A 25,763-nucleotide genomic window follows, 5' to 3' on the forward strand; every position below is an offset into this window, starting at 1 on the left:
CAGAATGTATATGGGGGGGGGGGAATGCAAAAATTGTGTTGGGGGAAATTGCTTTGCAATAAAGTCCCCCCAAAAGCCCTGCTGAATTAGGAACACAAGCAGCACTCAAAGGGGGCCCATCTGGTCCAGCCTCCTGTTCCCACAGTGGCTGACCAGGTGCCCCAGTGGGAAGCCCACAAGCAGGACCCGGGCGCAAGAGCCCTCTCTGCTCCTATGGCTTCTGCCACTGGCATTCAGAAGCATGGCTGCTACAGACTGCAAAATTAGCACTCAGGCACTGACACATTTGAATGGTTAAGGTTGGAAGAATGAGCAGAGGAGAGAGATGGAACTGGGCAGATTTGCCTGACTGCACCCCTCAAACCAAAGAATCCTAAATTGGGAGTGTCTCATTTTTGTGGAACTGGCCCCCAAGTGACCCAGGAGAAATTGTGCGGAACGGACTGTGGGAGTGTCAAAGTGTCAGAATCCGGCTTGCAGTTTCCACTGAAAAGAGGTAAAATTCCACCTGGCTGTATCAGGTGTGCGCCTTGTTACGAAACTGGGTCTCTGCGGACACCCAGCCCTCCTAAAATCCCCCGGATTAGAGAATGAAACCGCAAGAGGATTTCCCCTTGTGGGGAGATTCAAGGCTTTCCCCCTTACCTGGGCCTGGAATGCCCTTCCTCTTCCTTCCCTCCCTCCCACCCGCCAACCTTAAATTGCTGTAGAAACAGTGTTGCATAGTGGTTAGAGGTTACTGGAACAAGCTGGCCGAGGAGATGTGGGTTCAAATCCACATTTTGCCGTTGGACTGACAGGACTGAATCTTCCAACGCTCATCTTCATTAGGTGCCCTAGTCTTAGGGACAAGAACTTGATCCACTTTCTTTCAGGTTGGAGAGGAGCCTCTTGCAGTCTTGGCCAGCCCATTAAGTTACGTAATGAGGCAGCCCCTGTTTACTTCAGGGATTATCTGAAGTGTCAGGGGGCAGCCAAAAGGTCAGCAGTATCCAGTCATCCCCAAAGGACCACTGTGGCACTGACTGCAAGGCCTCACCACCAGCCACCGAGGGCCCAAACCCCTCATTCGGAGATGTCCCTCCTGTGGCTGATTCCCTCCGCCTTGCTCAATGCCAGAAAACCCCATTCCTTCAACAGCTGGGCTGCTACCTCCAAAGTGGGCGGTGGGCAAGGGAAAGGATACTTCTGCAAAACAGAAAGGAAAATGTTCTTCTCCGATTTGGCTCTCATCCAAGCTTCCTACTTTGCTTTCACTCACTCAGACCCATAGCTGCCAAGTACCCCGTTTCCCCCGGAAAACCTCCGTTTTTTCTTACCTTTTCCCGGTGGTCCCCCGTATAACTTCGTCTCCCGTTATTCTCCCTTATATTCTCTTGCTGGCGGCCATTTTTCCCCCTGGTTTGCCCATCTATGGGCACCAAAAATGGCCGGCGCCGGCTTCGAAAGTCGCGCCTACGCATGTCCCGAAGTGCGTAGACGCGACTTCCGGTGTTGACGGCGGCCATTTTCGGTGCCCATAGATGGGCAGAGTGACACCAGAAGTTGTGTCTACGCAATTTCCGGTGTCACGCGGCTGCCGGTCCCAGATTCTGCAGTCCGGAACTTGGCAGGTATGCTCAGACCCCGAGCATCTAATGAAGTAGGTTTTGCCTAAAGAAACCCTCAAGCCATTTTTAAAAAAAAATGCTGGTTCATAGTCTCAAGGTGTCATTAAATGCATCTCCCTTCAGGCTACATCTTTTTGTCAGGGATTCCTGCATTGCAAGGAGTTGGACTGGAAGACCCCTTTTCGGGGGGGGGGGGTTTCTCTTCCAATTCTGCAATTCTACGGTTCTTTCCTGCTCCATGTGTCTGGTTGGAGCTGTTATGTTGAGAGATTTAAGGGCCAAGACAAAAGAAAGGAGTGCTTCACACACAGCACAGAGTTAAAAATATGAAACTCCTTTGCTCAAGAGGCTGTGAGGGCCACCAACTTGGATGGCTTTAAAAGAGGGTCAAACAAATTCATGGAGGATAAGGCAATGGATGACTGCTAGTCACAATGGCTATGTTCTTCCTGTACCTGATATGTCTGAATACCCCAGATGCTGGGAGTTATTATTCCCTGCCTTTATTTCCCGCAAGGGGCTCCAGGTGGTTCTCTCTCTCTCTCTCTCTCTCTCTCTCTCTCTCTCTCTCTCTCTCTCTCTCTCTCTCTCTCTCTCTCCTCACTTAAATCCCCACAACCATTCTGTGAGGTTGGCTGGCCCGAGAGAGGCAGGATCTGGCCCAAGGTCACAGACAGGAAGCTTCCTGGCTGAGTGGGGATTCGAACCCTGGTCTCCCAGGTCCTAGTCCGACACTCCAGTTACACCACCATGGCTCTGTTGAAGCCGAGCCCTCTCTCTCTCTTTCTTGCTTGTGTCCAGCAACCATGAGGGGGGGGGGGAGAGAGATAAGTGCCACTTGATCCCTAGGTTAGGGCTGTTGTCTTCTAAGATAAGAAGCTGGATTTGGATGATTTTGGCTCCTTGACAAATCGCTCCTCTTTGTCGGATCAACAAGAGCCTGAGCACTTAAATCACGACCTGACTGCTAATGACGTGATTAATGAGAACGGAGGCTAATGGGATTAAGAGCGAGGAGACCAGAGCAAAGAACAGGAGTTATTAGTCCACCAGCAGCGCAGAGGCTGGGGGCTCCCCCCTCCCTGTTGCTTGCAGGGGTCAGTTTCTCAGCAAGAGAGATGAAGCTTAGGGGTCTGGGGGAGAAACATGGCTCCATCAACACCCATAGATCTGCTTCCGCGAAAGGAATTGTTTGGGTCTCTGGGATAAAGGGGAATCCAGCGCTTGAGAAGCGTCAAGATGTCACGTCACCGGCTTATCCAGAGTGTCGTAATGTCAACAGGGTGAAGGAGATGAGAAGAGCAGCTCGTGGCAACAGGAAGAGGCCTCAGACCTGCCCAGTGGGGTTGCCCTGGGCTCCACGCCAAAGACCAGGAGCGTGGCTCACGTGGAAGCCAGAGACTCTGCTATCAAAAGCGGAAAATCCCTTGCTGTAACTGATGCCTCCTCATGCCCCGTGTCGTAGGCTGCTTTCAGCATTTTACGTGTGCATTTGGATAGGGTGGAGTTGTCACAACAGGGCCAGAGAGATCTGTTTCTGTTCACCTAGTCCAACCCCTGCAAGGCAGCTGTCCCATATGGGGATCGAACCTGCAGCCTTGACATCATCAGCACCACGCTCTAACCAGCTGAGCTACCCAGTTGGTCAGTCGGCGAATTTTCTCAAAAAACCTTACAAAATGCATTCCGGATAAAGCCATCCAGACGCAAGACTGTAAAAAGGGCCTGGATGCTGGATGAGGCCAAAGTTTAGTACTGCCCCCTGTTCCCACAGTGGCTGACCAGGTGCCCCCCATGGGGATCCTGCAAGGGAGGGCTGCCAATCTGGATGGCTTTGCAAGAGGATCAGACAAATTCATGGCTATGGATGGCTCTGCTCTGCCTCCACAGTTGAAGGCTGTGATGCTTTCAAATCCCATCTGCTGGAAACCACAGGAGGGGAGAGGGCTCTTGTCCCACAGACACCTGGTTGGCCACTTGGTTAGACGGCCACAGGCCTGATCCAGCAGGCTCTTCTCGTGGTTTTATGTTCTTAAAGTGAACAAGTTCGTCAGCTCACTTTGGGGGAATGCATAAGCTGCTCAGCACAATGCCTCTCCACGTGGGCTCAGTACTCCCCCTAACAACCACCACCTCACAGAGAGCTTTGTCCTGCCAGGGGAAGGCAAACGTGTGGCGTTTGTTTGATGCTCTGAAGATAACAGAGGCAGGAAGAGAAAGCTCTATAAAATAAATGGCTCGCTGAAGTTTCGGCCAAAAATTACAGATGCCGCCGCCGCCTTGTTAGGGAGGGTTGGGCCGCTGCCGCACAAACCACAGGGATCCCTCTGAGAGCCAAAATTAAAAATAAACCAAAGGAATTCTGCTGTCCTTTGAACCAAGGGGACGTGTGTGTGTGTGTGTGTGTGTGTGTGTGTGTGTGTGTGTGTGTGTGTGTGTTTTGGACTGGAGAGATGGGTTGTTGTTTTTTGAAGCGAGCAACGAAGGGCGCTTTCCAGATTGTTGGTATTTTGGGGGCAGGATTCAATCACACGCTGGCAAATTTTGTGTTGCGCAGTTGCTGCTGATTGGGAGGTCTTGCGCAACAAACCTGTCCCCCCCACACACACTAAAAACAACAAAAACCGCCGGACGCTTGGATAGGCGCTTGCTTTGAGGCAAGGTCTCATCTAAGTTCCCCACAGAGTTATGGGAACAGATGCCTCCTTAAAGAGGCGTCTGATCTCCATGCAAAGAAGTCAGAGTGTGTGGGCAGGAAACAGGTCAAGCACTAGGAATCTGCCAGGGATTCTTCAGCTGAGATTCCTGCATTGCAGGGGGTTGGACTAGATGGCCCCTGGGGTCTCTTCCAGCTCTACTATGATTCTAAGACCTTCAATTCCAAGTAAGCACAGCAACGAACAAGGCCAGCAGTGTCCCGCCTCGCCTGCTTCGAGACAGGGCAACCTACTGCGCAGCCTGCAAAATGTGTCGAAATGCATTACTTGTACAAATGACCCACTGTAAACTTGGGGGAAGGAGCCAAACGGTTGTAGTGGAGAGATTGGGAAACCCTGCTTTGAATGCAGAAGGTCCCGGGTTCAAACAGCAGTGACATGTGCGGGGAGGGCTAGGAATTACTCCCCGCCTGAAGCCCTGGAGCTGCCGGTCAGTGTGGGCACTGCTGAGCTACCGGTAGTTGGCCCAGAGTATCACTCGCTGCCAGGGCAAGATCCATGCTTAAAAGCTCTGTGTCCGAGAGTTTATAGTCGTCGTCCCCCGGTAGCTCAGTGGCAGAGCACCTGCTTTGCATGCAGACGGTCTCGGGTTCAATCCTGACACCTCCAGGCAGGTCTGGGAGACAACTCCTATTGGGAAGCCCTGGAGAGCCGCTGCCAGCCAGTGTCGACAATACCAAGCTGGTTGGATCAAGGTTCTGACGATGGCAGTTTCCTACATAAACCAGCTCTTAGTTCAGAATCATGAGGACGGGAAACTTGATTTTTTAGGGGGAAGCGCCCCATGTTGCCAAGGGAATCGGCGTTTGCTGGAGAAGAGGGTGCACATATTGTCTGAGGAGCAAAGGGAAATATACTCCATGCCCCCCACCCCCCAATGCAGTCTCCTGTTTTTATGTACTATTGTGAGCACTCAGAAGAAGAGTGCTTGGCTGCTGCCACAATGATGCTTTTGGGGAAAACAGTCCTTTGTGACAAGCAAACAACTCACCCACCCACACAAGCAAACGCCCCTCCCCCCCCCCGGTTTACTTACCGGGTACCCCTCTGTTTTCTTCTGACACCATTTCAGCAGGGCGTTCCTCTTGGAACCGCCGTACTCCCTCGCCAGAGCAGCCAAAGGGTCCTTCCTCTCCACGCTGCAACCAGGAAGAGGAAAAGGTTTTGTTAACGAACCTCCCCCCGTAACTCTGCTTGGACTGTTCCGCTGCCATCTCCTTGTGCCCCCCCCACCCGAAAAACACACACTATACACACAACCCCGCAGAAATGGCACCAATGTGGTGGCCCAATTTACGCATTTGCTATAAGGAAAGCGCGCAGAGAGGGGAAATGTGGCAGCTTCCTATTTTAGCCAGCCGTGCCCTCTTTCGGATAGTCCATCATGCCCCTCCCGTCCCCAAAATGGCCATGCCCAACATGGAGCATGCTCAGTCGTACGCTGCTAAAATCGGCCGTGTGGGCCATCTGATCTGCATTTTGTGATTTGGTGACGTTTTAATAGCTTTATGTATTACAAGTAAGGAAGTAAATAAATAAATAAATAGGTGCCACTACGTGTTGAACCGGCAACATTTGAGTTGAGGCTGCCTAGCTCAACCGGTAGGGAACCCAGGTGGCGCTGTGGGTTAAACCACAGAGTCTAGGGCTTGCTGATCAGAAGGTCAGCGGTTCGAATCCCTGCGACACGGTGAGCTCCCGTTGTTCGGTCCCAACTCCTGCCCACCTAGCAGTTTGAAAGCACATCAAAGTGCAAGTAGATAAATAGGTACCGCTCCAGCGGGAAAGTAAACGGCGTTTCCGTGTGCTGCTCTGGTTCGCCAGAAGCAGCTTTGTCATGCTGGCCACATGACCCGGAAGCTGTCTGCGGACAAATGCCGGCTCCCTCGGCCTATAGAGCGAGATGAGCGCCGCAACCCCAGAGTCGGACACGACTGGACCTGATGGTTAGGGGCCCCTTTACCTTTAGCTCAACCGGTAGAGCACGAGGCTCTTAATCTCAGGGCCGTGGGTTCAAGCCCCACATGGTGTGAAAGATTCCTGCATTGCAGTGGGTCGTGGCCCCTTCCAACTCTAAAATTCTACTATTCTGCAAGCATGGCAGGAGTTCTGCTGCTCAGCACCGACAGACAGCACTGATGGGCACCCATGAGAGGCACTGGCTCAGTGGCAGAGCACCTGCATTGCATGCCAAATGCCCCCAGTTCAGTCTCTAGGCATGGCTTGGGGGGGGGGACCCGGCCTGAAACCCTGGGGGCCTCTGCCTGCCAGTGTGGGCAATATTGGGCCTAATGGCCTGGCTCAGGCAAAGGCAGCCTCCATTTGCCCCCCTTCCTTTCCCTCTTTCAGCTCAGCTTCCGTTTCGCTTACCTGAGCTTGCTCGGGGGTTTCAGGCCGCTGTGGGTGGAGGTGAGCATCCTGCCGGAGAAGGACATGGAGGGCGGTTTGCTGAGGGATTCCAGCGAGGGGCTTTTGCGAAGAAAGTGGTCTGGCTTCAGGTCCTCACTTCTCCCTTTCAGCAAGTCTTGGTGGGGAGAGGAGAGAGACGAGGGACCGTCATTTGCAAACATGATGCCTCTTTGGGGTGGGGGCTGCTGGTGCACGGCTGGGGGTAGGGCTCTCCTTCCTTGTTTAAGCAGAGGGCCACCTGTTGGGGGTTCTTTGTGATTCCTGTCTTGCAGGGGGTTGGGCCGCTAGAGGACCCTTCCCACTCTACAGTTCTGTGATTCTATGAGCTGATTTCGGGACTCTCTTGTGAGAATACACCTCTCCCCTTCACCCACCCACACATACCACCACCACCATCTCAAAGAGGAGGGTCTCCCTCCAAACAGCCGCCGCCACTCAGGGCTTGGGCGCATAGAGCAAACACTCTCCAAGGGCCTCCCCATGTGCGAACCCAAGCTTGCCTTTTCCTGCTCAGAGATAACCCCTTTTCTGCAGCAAAGAAGTAAACACAGAGAAATATTTTCTTCTGCTGCTGCAAAACTTAGCTGTAAGCTCTCTCTCACACACACACTTTTTGCCGTGCTGGCTGGGGTCTGATGGAAGTTGTAGCGCAGAACACCTGACGGGTGCCAGTGGCGGTGGCTCGCCTTGCACCAAGGGAAGTGAAGACCACGCAATGTTCAGGCCCGGGGGGGGGGGAGGGGGGCTTGAGTTTGCAATACAGGAAGGATCTATTGAGGATCATTAGCGGACTTAACAAAATGACGTCACGCATCCTGCTGTCTTATGGCTGTTCCAGTAAACAGGAGTCCCCCCCCCACACCTCTGCCCCCCCCCCCACCCGAGAGATCCCTGGCTCAGATCCTCCCAGGCCATTTACTCCACGGCTGCAGCAAGGAGACGCCTGCGGTCTCCCTCTCCTCTGCTGTGTCTGACTATCTGCTCAATTAAGGTAATGGCTGTTCTGCAACTGCAGGAAGATCCAGGAAACGGCACCCTTTTTAATGACCCTCGCGGCAGCTCTGAGAAAAAAAGTCTCCCCTGCACGTAGAGCCAGGCACGTTCCTCCCCCCACCCCCCACCCCCCCGCCGCCCTGGGTCTTTGGCTCCTCATTTTAAAAAGCTGCTTCTCTAAAAAGCAACCAACACCATCCCGAGAAAAACTGGGCGTGTGGAGACCCGCTGGAGGGATTGGTTGCTGCCAATGCCGTTGGACAAGGGGCAGAGGGGAAGTGGACAATACTGACATAGGTGGGCTGGTTGTGTGTGTAGGTCAGTGTAAGAACCACGAGCAGAAGAACGATGTCACAAGAGCAGTGGGCAAAGGAGGCCCATTTAGTCCACGATGGCCAACCAGATGCCACAGCGGGAATCCCCAGAACCTGAGCCTGAGTGCAGCAGGAACTCCCTCCTGGCTTGCGATTCCCCAGTATACTGCCTCCAAGAGTGGAGGGAGCACATCGCCATCTCCGCTAGCAGCCAGCCACAGCTTCATCCTCCTCTGTGAATTTGCGATTCGATGATTCTAAACCTCTCTTAGAGCCACCCTGGTTGGTGGGCATAGCTGCGTCGAGTGGGAGAAACCGGACACCCACAAGGAGCAGCCCCCGCAAGCAGGGCCTGAGCACAACAGCACTCTCCCCACTCTGGTGACTCCCAGCAACTGGGATTTAGAGGCAGTAATGGCTCCAAGAAGAATTGATGCTTTTGAATTATGGTGCTGGAGGAGACTCTTGAGAGTCCCATGGACTGCAAGAAGATCAAACCTATCCATTCTGAAGGAAATTAGCCCTGAGTGCTCCCTGGAAGGACAGATTGTGAAGCTGAGGGAAGCAGTGCAAGACAGGAGTGCCTGGCGTGCTATGGTCCATGGGGTCACGAAGAGTCGGACACGACTGAACGACTAAACAACAACAAATGGCTCCAAGAGTGAAGGTAGAACATACAGTAGCCATTTGGGGGGAGTCTAAGTAAAATAGGAGTTCCTGCAAACTGGAAGTCTGCCAGTCCTGCCCTGAACTTGAAGACAGGCACCGAATAATCTGCATGCGATCGCGTATACACACACGGCGCCGAACCCAAAAGTGACCCTAAAACGTCACTAATAGGGCAGAATGGGGGCGGGTGGAACACTTTACATGGGGGTCCGAAACATAACCCCTGTGGGGGGGGGAGGCTGTAATCCCCCGCATGTTTCTCAAAAATATGCCTGTGTGAGAGAAGGGGGAAAACAAAGCCATCCAAGCTGGTGTCTGTCAATGCCTCCTGCGAAAGAGAGTTCCATAGTTCAACGACTGCATGTTCTGTCTGAAGAATGACTTTTCTTCTATCTGCCCTGAGTCTTCCAACATTCGGCCTCGTTTGCTGTCCCCCTAAATCCCAGCGTTACAAAAGAGTGTGTGGTCGGCCGGCCTTTGCGCCGCCGGTGCCTTTTGAGGCCGATGCTCTTTTCAGCAGAAGACACCCACACGACGCATGGGATTCAAATGTCTTTGGACAAGGGGAGCTGAGGCTGCTGTCAGAGCGTTGACGAACCCCACGGGCTATTGCTGTTCTCTTTAAAGGAGCCAGGAGGCGCCGGGGGTAGGGAAGCAGACCACCTCCCCCCCCCCTACATGCAGCCTGGGAAATTGGCTGGCTGTGATTCATCCTTCTGCCCGACGGGCACCGAGGGAGGGAAAGCGCCGAGAAAGAGGAAGGAACTGTGCTGGGAGGGAGTCTAAATGCCCCTGATCATGTCAGGCTCAAAATCAGCCGCCCATCTCAGTGGCAGGAGGGGGACACACACACACACACACACACACACAGTAACAACTAAGGAAGTCGGCCCCTCTGTTCTAGCTGGTGCTTCCTGGGGCTGGTAGGGTGGAAAGCAGGGAGCCGTACAGTAGGTGGCGCCAGAACCAATGGCAGGTAAAGGCAATTGGTTCTCATTTTGCACCCGGCATCCTCCTCCCTGATGGGTTCTGCAAGGGGGAATGCTGAGATAGAATGCTGAGCTGCTTGCGAGTACAAAGGCAGGGCAATTGGGGCTGGTTGAAGGTAGGTTGGTGGGGAACTGGCTCCTGGCAGCACCTGATTTTAGAAGGTGGGTGTGTTGCATCCAGAAGGCCTTGCTTGCTGTTCTTACAACTCACCTGCCAAGGGAAGCTCTGGAAGATCAGCGTGCTTGGAAAATGCCTTCCCAGGGGGCTTTGGGCTGCTGAAGGTGGAGTGTCTCTGCAACCAAAACAGAGAGAAACGACCACAGAATTTAGCTGGTTACACGGCTGGTTAAACCATACATCTGCAAAGACAGAAGGTGTGTGTGTACCCCCCAGGAGAAGGAAGCTCCCATCTGGTTGCTGTCAAGACACATTCAGCCAATTTCCCCCAGGCAGATTCTGCTCTGAATCGCGAGGTGGGGGAGAATATGCCCCCAGGGGTATGTGTGTGGCATTTGGGGCTTTTTAGTGTAGAGAATTTGCGTTAGATGAAGACAGTGCCGCAGGTTCGATCCCCGGCAACTCTGGGCAAGGGCTGGGAAAGAGACTCCCCGTCTGAAACCCTGGAAGGCTGCTGCCAGTCAGTGCAGGCAATACTGAGCTGGATGGATCAATGGCCTGACTCGGTATAAGGCAGCTTATACCTTATACCTGGGGTCCGATTAATCTTTCCCTTCATTATCAGCTAAACCTAAAGAAACTCTGCTAAACTTTAACTCAGAACCAGGAGGACGGGAATCTCGCTTTATTTTTTAGGGGAAGGGACACAACTCAGGCCATTTATCTGCCTGAGTCCGTAAAAAACTCAATTGAAGAAACAAACCCGAAGGAACAGGGAAGGGAGGCAAATGTTTAAAACTTTTTTTAAAACCTTGTGGGTGGGAGGATTTTTGAAAAAGGTTAGACTGGAAATAGATTCAGAGTTGAAAACTGAATCCACCCTCAATTTCAGGGGGTTGGACTAGATGACTCTTTAGGTCCCTTTGAACAGAGGGGACTTCGGCTTGACCTGGCTCTCTCTTTTCCAACTTCTGCATATCTCTCTGCACACGCCCCAAGTTTTTGGCCCCCTGCCCTCCCCATCACCGCCCACGCCCTAGGCATTTATTGTTTATTAGGTCTCTCGGGAGCAGGGCGGGGGGAGATCAAAACCAGATCGTTGTTATTATTTTGAAGACGGCACCAAAAGTGACATCCGCTGCTGGATTCCGAGAGGAGGTCAGATTGGGGGGGGGCGTTTCGCTGGGGCCCACCAAGGGCTCCGCTTTGATCTGCCGGTATTTGGTGCCTTTGCAGAAAAGAAACAAACAGATCCATTTCCCCTTCCTGGTGGCGACGTGCTGAACCTCCCCCCCCCTCCGCCCAATCTCTCTCTTCCCCTGCCATAAATGGCTCCCTGAAGTCCGCCCAGCACCCAAATACCTCTTCTGCAAAGGAAGGGAGGGGGGCTGCTTCTTCCGTACCTGGATGGGCGAGACGGCAGCGGCTGGAGCTGTCCTGGTGGGGATGCCGCTGAGGGGGCTCCGGGAGACCTTGTGGACAGGAACGCTTTGCCCCGGACCACCTGCGAGGGAAGAGAAAGCAGCCGGTTGGCCTTTGTGGAAGGGCAGAGGAACAGGCTGGCTGCTGGGTCAGGCCAAAAGGCGACCCGCCGAGTCCAGGATCCGGTTCTCACTGTGGCTGACGAGGTGCTGGTGTTGGTTGCATGCTGCCGTCGCTGATGGCAAGTGAGGTCTAATGGAAAGCGAGGGCAGTGTGACATAAATGGCAGCTGCTGGATCAGGCCAAAGGAGGCCCCTTCTGGGCCAGCATCCAGCTCTCATGGTGGCTAACTGGATTTGGCTGCACGCTGCCATCACTGACGGCAAGTGAAGTCAGATGGAGAGTGAGGACAGCAAGATATAAATGGACGCCCGATATAAATCAGGCCCAAGAGGGCCCATCTAGGCCAGTATCCTGTCCTCAATGTGGCCAATTAGGTGCCAGCTAGGCCTAGGGATACATGCTGCCATCAGTGAGGGTAAGTGAGGTCTAATGGAAGGCGGTGTGTTATAAATGGCTGCAGGAAGCGTCTGGCTGCTGGGTCAGGCCGAACGGGGCCTACCTGGGTCAGCATAACCTGTCCTCACACAGGCCAACTAGGTGCCCCAATGGGCAGCCTTTAAGCAGGACCTGAGTTCAAACAGCGCTCTGCCTGCTTGTGATTCCCAATTAGTGGTATTCAGGGGCGTCCAGTGGCTAGTAGGCCATCAACATCCTTGTACTTAGGCATGGATTTGCCCAACCCCTTTTCAAGCCACCCCGGAAGCCCTGTGATGCCTGACTGCGGGATTCCCAGAGGCAACTGGCTGTCCCCTGTTGGAAGCAGCGAAGCTGGTCTGATCCAGCAGCACTCAGTCTAAAACGTAAGGTTTGACTCGGCATATGTAGGAAGGGTTGCAGCTCAGCATCTGTTGGCATGGAGGTCCCGGGTTCCATCTACGGCATCAAAACAGCCGGCCTGCTGGATCCGGCCAAAGGGGCCCCCTCTAGCCCAGCACCCTGTTCTCCCAGTGGCCAACCAGATGCCCAGTATGGGAAGCCCACCAACAACTGCAGGAGTCTCCCCTCCTGATTAGCCCTGCTTTTTTATCGCCATTTCCCACTGTTTTAAATTGCTGTTTTGCTGCATGCATATTGCTGCAGAGAGCCCTGGCATTTCAAGAGATGGTGCATGTATAAAAGCATTTGCAAACAAATCCAAACAGGAAATACGAATGAGAGCTGGGGGGGGGGGGCGCGAAAGAAGACGTTTTGTCAGAGAAATAAGAGACCCTCAGCTCCATGGCATTTTGGGGTTTTTTACCTGGGCACCCCAAGTCGAACGACTTGATCAACGATTTGACAGTAGCCAGGGACTCGGGGGGAGTTGGTGACGCGCGGCTGACGGAGACCCCCTGCCAGCGGCTGGTGGGATCCGCCTCGACTGTGTCCATCACCTCGATGGCTGGCCTGGAAGGAAGAGATGAGAGGAAGGTGAGAGGGAGGAATCCTCTCGATCTGCATGAGTCCCTGGTGGGGTGGATGTGAAACAGTCCTGGCCCTGGGATTTTGCCTGTGTTTGCCTGCATTTTAACCTCCTTCCCACTTCCTGGAATCATCGGTTTGTACAGTTGGAAGGGGTCCCCCAAAGGTCATCTAGCCCAACCCCCTCGCAATCCTGAAACAACGTGGTAAACAAATGTGCAGCTGTCCTTAGAAAGCTGCACGTCTCTGGATTTTGTGATTCAGTTCTTCAAAATGGGGTAAAAAAACCCAACGAGGTGTGGGGAACCTTTGGCCCTCCAGATCTTGCTGAACTAGAACTCCCATCACTGACATTGGCCATGCTTGCTGGAGCTGCTGGGAGTTGCAGCGCAGCAACATCAGGGCGCCAAAGGTTCCCCACTCGTGTGTCCGAGTGAAAACAGCATACAAAAATGCATTACGTGAGGGGGGAATTGCTTGCAAATACAAAAAGTTATTGGGAGAAATATTCCCTAAAAACGATGAAGCGTTTTCATGAGGATTTGGGGGGAAAAACGAACGCAGGAGTGAGGCAGAATGAACTGAAGGAGGAGGAAAAAAGACCAAAATTGACAAGATCCTTATACCAACACTGACCCGCTGTAAGGAGGACAAAGATAATGTAAAAGCAATGCAGAATAATGAGGACAGAGATAAAGTAAAAATGCTATAAAATAATGACAAAGATGACAGAAATAATGTAAAAGCGCTGTCGAATAACGCTAAGGATGACAAGAGATAATGCAAAAGCTAAGTATTATCATTATTTCTTGCAGGATTTCTCCCACAGCTTTATAATTTGCTGCCAGCAAAGGAACATTTACCGCCAAAGCAGGATTGGAGAGCCAAGGTCTACCTGCTTGATTATGCGACGGAAGAGAGTTCCAAAGGTTAGGAGGTGCCCGATTCCCACACTGTGGAGAATGGACTTCCTGATAAGAGGGCATCTCTGCAACTAGATCATTGCATGACAGGAAGGAGAGTCCACCACCTTCCAAGGGAGACCGTTCCACAGTTGAACAGCTCTTGCTGTCAGAAAGTTCTTCCTGCTGTTTAGTCAGAACTCCTTTCTTGGAACTTGGGTTTGGGTCCCCCCCCCCCTCCAGAGCAGGAGAAAACAAGATTGCCCTGTATTTCAAGCGACAGCCCTTGAGATATTGGAAAGTGCATTTTACGCTATTTTCTAAGAGGTGCAGGAGCCAGGACCAGCTGTTCTGCCACCCTGTTACCCAAGCGACTTATCCAGGCTTAACATAACGAGAAGTATAATTATTATGGTACCCCTTGAAAACCAACGAACTTAGGGCCGTGCGGCCTTTTGGGGTGGTCAGTTTTTGAGACTCATGGCTGCAGTGGTTGCTTTGCTATTGATGCTTTTAAATTTGGCTCGCCACCTGCAATGCAATGACTCGCCATTTATGTGGATGCAGGAAAGGGGGGGGGATGACAACAGGCACAAGAGACGGATGAAAGACCATCAGATTCTGCGCTGAATGAGCTTCTCTTTTCTCCTCCGAGCCTCATGAGATCCATTCTTTTTTCCCTCCCCCTGGCACCCAGTCCATTCCCAAACAGCTGCGTGGCTTTGGCTGGGCTATTAATAGGCACTGAATACTTTGGTGGGGGGGAGATGTACATGGGAGGGGGTTCTCTCTCTCCCCCCCCCTTTTGGCATCCCGGCCTTCTCTCTGCAGCACAAGAGCCCCTGGGAAGCAGGGGCAATGAACGGCAGGGCCAAGGTGGGGGAGCCTTGCTCACAGCTCAAGGGAGGCACTGTCTCCTGGTGAACACAGCCTGACCTGCCCCCTCACCAAGTGCCCGGATTTTGTGCCAAAGGGAAGGGGAGAGCGGTGAGAGGGGCAAAAAGTCCCCTGGGGACATATCACCCCAGTCCTGGCCTGATCCAATACAGGGTGTGGAAAGAACAGAGTTTAGGAAGAAGACACATCCACTTGGATTTTTTCAATTTCGCTTTTTAGCAGACTGGAGTGGTGTGCTTCCGGCTCCTGAATAAGAGGGGCAGCAGCTGGGCTGGGGTTTTTTTTAAAAAAAACAGGGCACAAAAGGCCAAGCAGAGGCCGGATTCTGCAGGAGGGCAGCAGAGCAGGGGAATGAGGACCGGGGGGGGGGGTTCCCAGCCAGCATTTGCCCCTTGGGGCTGGTGCACCAGACCAGAGGAGAAGGGGGCCTTGGGGGCCACAATGGCACGGGGTTTGCTCAGGTTGGAGAAGGCTTTGCTGTGACCCCAAAACCCTTTTACTGGGTGCGAAGGGCTACTGGGCATGAACACACAGGTGGCTATTCTGCATGCACCAGACCAGAGGAGAAGGGGGCCTTGGGGGCCACAATGGCACGGGGTTTGCTCAGGTGGGGAATGACAGAATTGTACCATTGAGAGGGACCCAACAGAAAATCCAGCCCAACCCCGTGATGATAAAATGAGGACCAAGTTGTTTTTAAGCATTTCCCGAGGAGGAGGCCGGCTAAACACCAATCTGCTACGATGGCCTTTGCTTTTCCAGATGTTTTGGACTCCAGCTCCCACCAACCCCAGCTGACACAGCCCTGTTTCGGACGACACCTCCTATTACCCCCAGCCCAAGTGGCCATGTCCGGACCTGGGGCGGATAGGAGTTGTGTGGACCAAAATATCTGGAGCTCATCAGGTTGGAGAAGGCTTTGCTGTGACCCCAAAACCCTTTTACTGGGTGCGAAGGGCTACTGGGCATGAACACACAGGTGGCTATTCTGCATGCATACTGCAAAAAAAGAGCAGGTGCTCACATAGAACAGAAGCTTCCCTCCAGCAGATGTGACAAATGGTCTGTCTATTCCAGGACCCCGTTTCCCACAGTGCCTTCTGGAAAACACAGAGACACGGGACTTGGAGGCAAGGCCTGCCTCTCACCGTTGCTCCCCAGCCAATGGTCTTCAGAGGTAGACTGCCTCAGGAGCTGGAGGCTTCACGTAAACAGCGGTGCAGTCTTACCACGCAGCTAGCCAGCATTACCTGTGTGGATGTGCTCGCCAGGTAGAAATCTACACACACACACACACAGACAGGAGATTCGCTGTGATCACATCTACGTTTAAGGAAGGCGCAGCGGGTATTTTAAACCGACAAAGGTACAGAGAGAAGAGGCAGAGAAGGACACCTGGCTGCCAGTCGCAGATTTATTTGCAGTTTTGTACAGGTCTGTTGAAATATTATTCTCCCTCCCTCTCTTACACACAGACATACATACACGTGGCTCAGCAAATTGTCGTCATTACCGGTTCAAGCATGTTTACAAGTATGGAAGTCAAGTGGTCCAATCACAGAGCATTCCTGAATTGCACGCCAGTGTCTGCAAGTGGGATCTGCCCCACGGCGGGTGCACTTCTGGGTGTCCCCACCACCTGTGAGAGGAGGTGGTGGGCCTCCAGGCTTGACCTCAGCGCCTCTGATCAAGCAAAGTGTCTGAAGTTTTTATGTGTGGCACAATCTCAACAGAGACCTGCTGGGATCCCAGTGGAGCCCACCACCCCAGTGCCTTCTGCAAAACTACACAAGGGCATGATGAGGGGTGCGAGGCTGGAAGTTTCCCTCCCCTTGCTGTTATTGATCTAGAGCATTTGCAACCTGCTCCTCAGCCCAAAAGCCGAGTGGCTTACATACAATCAAGGTGAGAGGATTCCCTGTCCGGCAGGCACACTGTCGCGGCACAAAAGGAAAATGCGACGGGAAGAGAAAAGGAAAGAAGCGAATCCAGGGTCAGTTCTTCAAGTGAAACAGCACTTCTTATAAGAAACCGGCTGGAAAGGAATTTCACAATATTCTACCTCCCAGGGACTTGTGGGAGGGGGTACAATGACAAGGCAGCGGGATGAAACAAGCCAAGGACCCCTGTGAAAATAGTAACGAGTGAAGACACTGTTCATCCATGCTCTTTCTTACATCTCTCGGGCTGGAGGGCTAAATGGCACCGATCCAGATTTGGCTCAGAGGCTGGCCGCTGCCGGCCCTCAAAAGTCTACTTGTGCAAATTTCTCAGCAACTGTTCTGCGAGAACGCAAAAACAGCACTTCAGGGCATTTCAGAATGAGCGTCGGTCATGCCACAGACTTCCCCTGAGTAAAGATTCTGAGGAGTAAAATAAAACAAAATGTGGACTTCTGATTGCCTCCACAAGGGATAGATGGGACCACCCTTCTGCCGGCTCTGTAGAGAGGACTCCCTGCAGGGTCGTGGGCTCCCGGGATCTTGGCGCTTTTGGTCTGGGGGGGGGGGAAGGAGCCATTTCCCGGGCTGAAACGTCAGCGATGCAAGCCCAACGTTTTCAAAGCATTCTTGTAATCCAAAAGGGTAGCTTCAAGTTGGAGAGAAAGAGACCCACAGCCCCCCCTGCAAGTCAGGAGAATTCAAGCAGCTTCCAAGTTTGCAAAGGGGGGGGGAAGAGAAGTGGGGGCGCAAGAAGACGGCTGTGTAGTGCAGCTACCGAGGGCATCCTCGCTCGACCCTCATTGCCACCTGCCCTTTCTTCTATCCTGCCTTCAGATCTCAGGGAAAGTAGCAGCAAGTGGTATGCAGAACAGCAAATGGGTTTCTGGGTTTCAAGTCGTGTGCTGCCACCTAGTGGCTGGTCCCTGTTGCTGGACATTGAGGAAGCATCCAGGCAGGTGAAGACCGCCGGGTGATGGATGGGCAACGCTCAGCCCCACCAAATGGACATTTGCTCCGTGCTCCGTGTGGACAGTTGCTGTGGCAAACCCAGAACAAAGAGGTATGTGCGGTGGCAGGTCGTTCTCAGCGGAGAACCTCAAGTGTGCAGATTACCGGCTCTTTCCCATGCCCAGAGCTGGGTTGTTTTTTAAAAAAACCTGAAGCATCAGATTGCAAAATTGAGGGCCTGCAGCAACCCCGAAACTTCAGCTTCTCACATATTGCTTCCACGTAGCCTTCAGAGAGAATAAATCTCCCCCTTTTAAAAGTTAGGTTTCAGAGAGGAAAAAAGAACAGAGAACACGTAGGAATGACGGTCTGGAGAAAATGCCAGGAAATCATTTTGTTTCAAGTGCTCAGATATTTCTTTCCCAGGTTAAAACCCAGTATTCTTCACCCATGTTTTCAAGGAGGAGTGTGGCGGTCCTGAACCCCTCGCATGGCTGTGTGTTTCATCCAGGGCCCGGCTAATTGACTGGGATCAGAGATCTGTGGAAAGAGAAAGGGAGACCAAAGGTGGGCTTTAAGGGGTGCTGACAGGAGGCAGAGTCCCCCAAAAATGGATGAATTGAATCCCCTCACACCTGAAAACGTATACTGAGCCAGGCCACTGGAGCATCAAGCTCACGCAGCATTGCCTCTATCGAGGATGGGATGCCAGTGGACTCCCTCCTTCCACCAGCCCCAGCCAGCATGCCCAATGGTCAGGGATGATGGGAACTGGAGTCCAACAATGTCCAGGAGGCCCACGCATTCTGCGTCCAGCTCCCATTGTCCCTGATGGTCAGACCCTGTTGCCTGACGGGAACTGGGAGTCGCCTGTGGCAAGGGGAATCATTCTCCAGGCGACCAGGCTGGGAAGTGCTTGCAAACTGGGGCGGGGGGGATGGTCTTCATCCCACAGCCCCTTTTCAGACCATTTATGGGAAATCAGAGGCAGGTGGGAGCAACGATTTGCTGCTGTTGACTAAGAACTTTGATCTTTGCAAGGGGGCCTGAGGCCCATTTTTCACCAGTTCACATGACCTACCATGCAGGGGGGTTGTATGGATTGCTGAGACAGAATACACACAACCTCCCTCCCTGAATTTTGAACATTTTTTAATTGTCAAGTTCCAGGCTCTCCTTGGAAAGGTTCTCATCACCACCTACAATGGTCAAGACTCCTGCCAAAATAAGATCCTTTGACTCTGCCCAGAGTTTTTAGGCCTTTATCCATTGGTGTTTAAAGGCCTAAAGGACTCAGACCCCAAATATCTTGATAGACGGCCTCTTTCCCTACAGACCCTCTTGGCAGAGGCGGCCCTCACGGTAGTTCCTCCACCCTCAGCGAGGCCTTCTCTGGGATGGCCCCCAAGCTGGGGAACTCCTTCCCCACAGAGGTGGCACCTTCGGGGAATGCCAAAGACATGCCTCTTTAGCTCTGGCTATTGACACGTGAGATGTCAGCTTATTTTTATGGCTGCGAGTTGTTTTAAATTGCTTTTAAGGCACCCCTGGGCCTTCGGGTGAAAGTTACATGACAAATATACCATATATACCCTCAAGTATAAGCCTACTTTTTCAGCACCAAAAATGTGCTGAAAAAGCCGCCCTCGGGTTATATTCGAGCGAGGCGGGCGGCGGCGGAGAAAGGCACAGGACCGGGGGTTCGGAGAAGCTCTGCGCCTCTCCATCCTATGCCTGCTCTGTGTGAGGTGGCGGGGAGGGAGAAGCAGTGAGGAAGGGATCCTTCCTCGCTGCTTCTCCCCCCACCCCGCCGCCGACATCTGGGAAACGCAGAGGATGGTATTTATTTTTATTTTTGAAATTTACCAGTAGCTGCTGCATTTCCCACCTTCGGCTTATACTCGAGTCAATACGTTTTCCCAGTTTTTTTGAGGTAAAATTAGGTGCCTCGGCTTATACTCGAGTATATATTAATAATAGTAAATAATAACCTACACCACTGTTGAACCCAATCACGCCTGCGGAACAAACCTCTTCTCCGCTCCAGACCGGCCCCTCCGAAACTGTCTCCTTACCCGGGAGGGCTGGCATCCGCCAAACCCCCAAGGCTAATGATCAAGAGGGAGACGGGGGGGTTAAACAAGGGGGCTCCCCTCTCCCCGCCCCCCGTTTTCGGGAGCGACCGTTAAAAACGAGAGCCCGGCAGCCTTCTCAAGCCTCTGCAAGACGGGATAGCCGCAACACACATGGAACGGGACGTGAGGGGGAGACACCAGCGGACGAGGGGGCTTTAGTACACACACAGAGCGCAAAGCTGGACTCTAGAAGAGAGAAAGGGAGGTTAAAAAAGCAACGAAAGCAAACAAATAAAAATAAAATTGTTAAAGCACAACACAGCCTTCGGGGCATGTGCAAAGAGCAAAAAAAATGTGGGAAGGAAGAGGGTTATTAGGGCTGGGAGCAGGCATGAGGGGTGGGGGTTTTTTTGCCCTTTGCACTGCCAGAGAACCTCTTACCTTCAGTTCATGTGCGCTTTGGAGTCCTTGGGGGGTTTGCGCTCTGTATCCTCTCCAGGAACAAAAGGGAATGTGATAGTGAAAGTGGCAGAGAGAAAAGGGGGCTGGTGTTGTTGTTGTTGTTGGAAAGAAGTCGGAAGGAAATCAAAGGGCAAGCACTCCAAGCTGGAAGGACAGGCAATTTGCTGCCTGGGGCGAAGGGCACAATGATGACCCCCCCCCCCCCGAGAGGCCGACAGGAGTAGTAGCTCAGTTTTTCCCTGACGCTGGTGGCAAGGCAGCATCCTCCAGTGCCTTCGAGGTGCCGGAGGCTGGTTTTGGGGGGCCAGGACAGGCTGTGTAGACTGAGGACCTCAGCCTTCCTTTACAAAAAGAGAAAGCAAGCGGCTAGTCCTTATGGATGGGCAGAGATATTCTTGAAAGCGCACCGAGCGGGTCAGAGGAAAGAAGGTTCAGAGCCTTCATACCTCTCTTCACTCCATAATTATGCAAATGATGCAAAATAAATTATGCAAATTTGCACCGCCAAGTCCGTCCGCAGAGCTGAAGTTTCCTTGGCTTTAAGAGGTCTAGCTGTATCGCTATCTGCGGAGGACAAATAACTGTCCCCTCCAACACACGCCCAGAGATGCAGTAGGCTGATGTGCCCCCACAAAAGGGGGGGGCAGACCCACTGCAACACGTAATGAATAATGTTACAGACTAAAAAAACTCAGCAGAATCAGGGTGGTTTCGGCGTTGCTGGCAATCAAATTTGCGATACGACAAGGAAGCTGGACAGAGGCGGGGAAAGGGGGGGAGAACACAGAGTAAAACAGACAGAGAGGCGGGTTGATAAAGCGAGACTCCTTCAACAAAAAACACGCCCTTTGGGAGAACCAGGTTAGGCTTGAGGGTTGTTGTTTTTTAGAGGGGCGGGGTTCCTCCCCGCTCATCTCATGCTTTCATGGACCCGGCAGGAAAAACAGTCCGTCTGCATCTCCTGACCTGGAAACACTGAAGAAGGAGCAGGTCTGAACAGGAGTGCCTCCAACTAGGGTTGATATTTTACACACTGCATTTCCGTTGTGTGTGCCTATCTGTGCGTGTGTGAAAGGGCAACAGGTTGCTTTCAGCTGCGGTTCTCTGCTTAGCAGCGACCCCTTCATTGCAAGGGGTTGGACTCGATGACCCTTGGGGCTCCTTTGAACGCTGCAATTCTATGACTCTAAGACCTGCTGGATCAAGCCAAAGGCCCAGGCCAGGGTTTTTCAAACTTGGGTCATCGGCTGTGGTTGGACTACAACTCCCATCGTCCCTAGCTAACAGGACCCGTGGTCAGGGGTGACGGGAGTTGTGGTCCCACAAAAGGCGGGGGGCCAAAGTTGAGAAACCCTGGCCTAGACAAACCGGAGCAAACAAGGGCTGAAGGCCGCAGCCCTCTTTTGTGCGTGCTCTTCAGAAACCTGCAATGAAGGATAGACTGCCTTCGATCCTGGAAGTTCCACGCAGCCAATCAGGCTGAACCACCACTGAAAAGACCTCACCTTCGCCTTCACAGAGCTGTCAGGTCCCCTTTCAACGCACCCCACCCCAGTAACACATTTGAATGAAATGTAGCTGACTCCCAAGGTAGAAAAGAGATAAGTCTCTCTTTCACACACACTCTCTAAAAACGTCAATTGCCAACATTCTGTCACATGCTGGTGTGACCAAGAAATCGCAGTTGAAGAACTGAAGATAAACCTGCCCTTCACCAGAGACCCCCCCTCCCCCGGGTTCCCTTAGGAGCAAGTTCCCCTTCACCGCCAGCAAAGGAAGAGGGTCCCCAGCTGACCCCTGGCTGCTGCTTGCTCTTCAAATTAACCAAATGAACAACCTTAAAAAAATGTGTTCCTGCAGGAAACGGAAGTTCGTCCTCAGGGTGTTTTGTATACTGGAAACCCTTGCTCACTTTTGCACGCATCCCAGTCGCCATAACCACGGGCATTTTGCTTGCATATGCGGGACGGGAGGAACAGGTGGGACTCCGGATCATGAGCAGAGACCCTCTGGACTGTGGAGCCCGTCAAACCATGGTTTAGTGTGAGGCGCATGAGAAGGAACAAGACGTGATTGGCGGGAAAGCTTTCTTTGTGTATCAGCTGAGCAGCCTCAACAAGCCTCTGGCTCACAAGAGCCCAAAGAGAATGTCCTCTTTGGGGGTCTAGGGAGGGTCTCCTCGTGAGCCGGAGGGGCAGCGGGGCTTTGCTGAGCAGGAAGGCTGCGCAGCCTCAACAAAACCCTCTTCAGGCTCTGGTGAGGGTCTCCTTGTGAACTGGGACTCTCCAGGGTGCTCCTCATTTCGAGGTCCCACTGCCAGGCTCCTGGCAGCCACATGTAAATGGGGAGTTGCCTGTATAGTTCATAAACAGTTCCTGGTTGGGACGACACGGGGAAGTGTGGTTCATTAAAAGCAGAAATTTCTACATTCCTCCTCTTGGCCAGGTGGGAGGCAGAAGGATGTGAAGGGAAGGAAAAAAGGAGTGTGGGAGGGTATTGTTAGGAGAATCTGCTTACTCAGAGTGTTTGTGCAGGAAAAACTCAGCCTTGGGGCAGTTTGATAGAGTGTAGGCACCCTGTTCTTGCTGCCGAAGCAGGCATGTGCTTTTCCCTATGAAAATGTGACTTAATTTCTAAAAAGGTAAAAGACCCCTGGACGGTTGAGTCCAAAGGCGACTATGGGGTTGCGACGCTCATCTCGCTTTCAGGCCGAGGGAGCTGGTGTTTGTCCACAGACAGCTTTCCGGGTCATGTGGCCAGCATGACTAAACCACTTCTGGCGCAATGGGACACCGTGACAGAAACCAGAGCGCACAGAAATGCCGTTTACCTTCCTGCCGCAGCAGTACCTGTTTATCTACTTGCACTGGTGTGCTTTTGAACTGCTGGGTTGGCAGGAGCCGGGACAGAGCAACGGGAGCTCACCCCGTCACACGGATTCGAACCACCGACCTTCTGATCGGCAAGCCCAAGAGGCTCGGTGGTTTAGACCACAGCGCCACCTGCATCCCTTCATTTCTACGCATGGGCAAAGCAAAGGCGAAGGAGATGCCTCTCTCTCTAAGCCCATGTAATGTACAGGCCTGGAAGTCTACCTTCGTTCTGCGCGAGTAAAAGCTGCCCTGAACATCCCCAACTGGCGCTGTTCATTGAAGTAAATTTAGAGCGTTGCTAGCCAAAGGGAAAGGCGATTCTCAAAGGGTCCCGGACGACATGCGATACATGGAAGACAGGCTCTTTGCATACAAAAAAAAAAAGGAAATGCAACGGAACCTGCTTGGAAAAGGGGACACACAGAGAAAGAGTGCGACAGCATGGACAGCGAAGGGAGTGCAAATTTCCCTGGGTGCCTGCGACCCCTACAAAGAGCCACTGGCCCTGTGCCCCACGCACCTTGTGCTCCCTCCCTGGGCCTCGTCCAGCTCCTTCTGCAGCCTGGCGCTCTTCTCCTCCTCCTCCAGCAGCCGGCGCTTCACCGTCCGCAGCTCCTGCTGGGCCTCACACTTGATGTCGTTGGCCACGACCACCGCCGTCTGCAGGTCGGCTTGGAAGCGGCGCCACTCAGCCGTGTCCTCCTGGAGTCGAAGGGGAGAGGAGAGGAGAGGAAGCGAGAGGTTGAGACTCGCCTGGCAAAAGTGGCCAGCACCGCAGGGAGGTCGGAGGGCGGCTGGCGTAAGTTCTTGCGGACACTGGCACAACAAGGCAGTCGCTCTCAGTTTGCATGGGAGGGAGGCAGCAGAAGGACACCCCCCCCGGGGTTTGGAGCCTCTTCCCAGGCTTAGATTGTAAGCTCCTTCAGGCAGAGACCCTCCTCTTACTTATTCATTTAATGAAATTCAAACACCGCTTGATTGTTTTTTAAAAAAGCCTCAGAGGAGTTTAAAAATGATAAAGCATTAAAATAGAGACAAATTCACCGCACTACTTTAAAAACATAAAAGGTAAAGGTAAAGGGGCCCCTGACAGTTAAGTCCAATCGCAAAACGACTCTGGGGTAGCAGCGCTCATCTCGCTTTACAGGCCGAGGGAGCCGAAGTTTGTCCGCAGACAGTTTTTCTGGGTCATGTGGCCAGCATGACAAAGCTGCTTCTGGTGAACCAGAGCAGCACACGGAAACACCGTTTACCTTCCCACCTATTTATCTACTTGCACTTTGATGTGCTTTCGAACTGCTAGGTTGGCAGGAATTTGAACTGCCAACCTTCCGATCGGCAAGCCCAAGGTTTAGTGGTTTAGACCACAGCGCCACCCGTGTCCCTACTTTAAAACATACAAAAGTTAAAACGCTAAAACAGATTAAAATCACACTGACTTTCAAAGCATTTGGACAGGCTTGTTGAAACAGAAGTGTTTTTAGCAGGTGCTACGTTTTGGAAATGCGACAGCCGTATTGATGACGCCTGAGTTTGTTCTAAAGCTGGAGGCTTTTAAGCAGAGGTCGGATGGACACCTGCCGGGGTTCCAGTCCTTGTGGTTCTGAGTGAGGGATCCTTCCCTGCCCCACCTGGGGATGCTGTCAAGGACTGAACTCGGATCCTTCTGCACGCAAGGCAGGTGTCCTGCCACCGAGCTCCCTTCTCACCTTCATCTGCTTGTTCAGGGTCTTCAGCTGCCTTTCCAAATCCGTCTTCTGGACTTCCATTTTCAGTAGATTACCTGGGAACAGGGAAGGTAGGAAGAGTCTCCTGAGATAGGACAGAGAAGGTGGGGGCACCGCAGACGCTACCTAGGTAACACAGGGCAGGTACTTTATCCCAAGCCAGACCTCTGGGCCCATTAACTCAATATAATCAACACAGACTGGCACAGATTTCTACCCCCAAAACGGCTTGCAGTTTTAAAAGAATGCACAGCATGGAATAAAATACCCTTCTTCAGATTCCAAACACTAAAAAAAACTTGCTGATGCCCAGAACACCTTTGGCAGCGCAACCCTACATTTACTCAAAAGTTGAGTTTTACTATATACAGTGGGGCTTACTCCCCAATTAAGTGATCGTAACCCTAACCTAGCTAATTTGCTTCTGTCCCAGCTTGCAAAACAGCTTCGCCAGCAGGTGGCGATCTCGCACGCCAGCTGGCCCCAATCCAGCCATCATCTTATTATTTTATTACCTTTATATCCCCCCATTTTTCTCCAATGAGCTCACGACTGCGTGCACATTGTTCTCCTCCTCATGTAACCCCCCACAACAACCCTGTGAGGTAGGCTGGGCTTAGAGGCGCAGTGACTGGCCCAGAGTCACACCCACTGAGCTTCATGTCCAAGAGGGGATTTGAACCGTGGTTGCCCTAGTCTGAAATTCTGACCACTACACCAAGAACTGGCTCTTTTTGGACCCTGTTTCTGCCCCTGCAAAAGGCTTCTGCCATTCATCTTATCAGATATTTGTTGCTTGCAACAGCAGCCTGACGACATCCTTCACTTGTTGTTGCGGAGAGAGAAAGGCATGCTGTGCCTCCCTCTGCTCCATTCCCAAACAGGCAGCACTAACTTGAAATTTATTTCTTCATTGGAGGGTGGGATCCTTCCCCCTTCCTTGGTCCCACCTACCCTCCAAATCGCTGATGATCTGGTTGTCGTGCAGTTTGAGCGCCCGGTGTTGCTCCACCTGGTCTTCCAGCTCAAAGATGGTCTCCTTCAGGTTCTTGATCTCGGCCTCGTTCTCCGACGTCTTCTCCTGGAGCTTGAGGTTGGTTCGGCTGAGCTGGTCCGCCTGACGGTCGCACGTCTCCTTCAGCTGAGCACGCTCCTTCTCAATCTGGCCGGA

General features: G+C 52.6%; 1 protein-coding gene across 2 annotated transcripts in view; it reads right to left on the bottom strand.

Annotated features, from left to right (window-relative positions):
* SPECC1 (sperm antigen with calponin homology and coiled-coil domains 1) overlaps nucleotides 1–25,763 on the bottom strand; it is an 86,123-nt gene that overhangs the window by 15,298 nt on the left and 45,062 nt on the right. For both annotated transcript variants that reach the window (XM_088657568.1, XM_088657569.1), the window contains 8 exons: nucleotides 25,547–25,754; nucleotides 24,575–24,648; nucleotides 23,386–23,567; nucleotides 12,605–12,750; nucleotides 11,223–11,323; nucleotides 9,913–9,994; nucleotides 6,698–6,851; nucleotides 5,364–5,466 (listed from right to left, as the gene is read on the bottom strand). In XM_088657568.1, coding sequence (XP_088513694.1) covers nucleotides 5,364–5,466; nucleotides 6,698–6,851; nucleotides 9,913–9,994; nucleotides 11,223–11,323; nucleotides 12,605–12,750; nucleotides 23,386–23,567; nucleotides 24,575–24,648; nucleotides 25,547–25,754 — 1,050 coding nt within the window. The remainder of the gene's footprint in view (nucleotides 1–5,363; nucleotides 5,467–6,697; nucleotides 6,852–9,912; nucleotides 9,995–11,222; nucleotides 11,324–12,604; nucleotides 12,751–23,385; nucleotides 23,568–24,574; nucleotides 24,649–25,546; nucleotides 25,755–25,763) is intronic.

The sequence above is a fragment of the Zootoca vivipara genome, chromosome 14 (genome assembly GCF_965207765.1).
Source record: "Zootoca vivipara chromosome 14, rZooViv2.hap1.1, whole genome shotgun sequence".
NCBI lineage: Eukaryota > Metazoa > Chordata > Lepidosauria > Squamata > Lacertidae > Zootoca > Zootoca vivipara.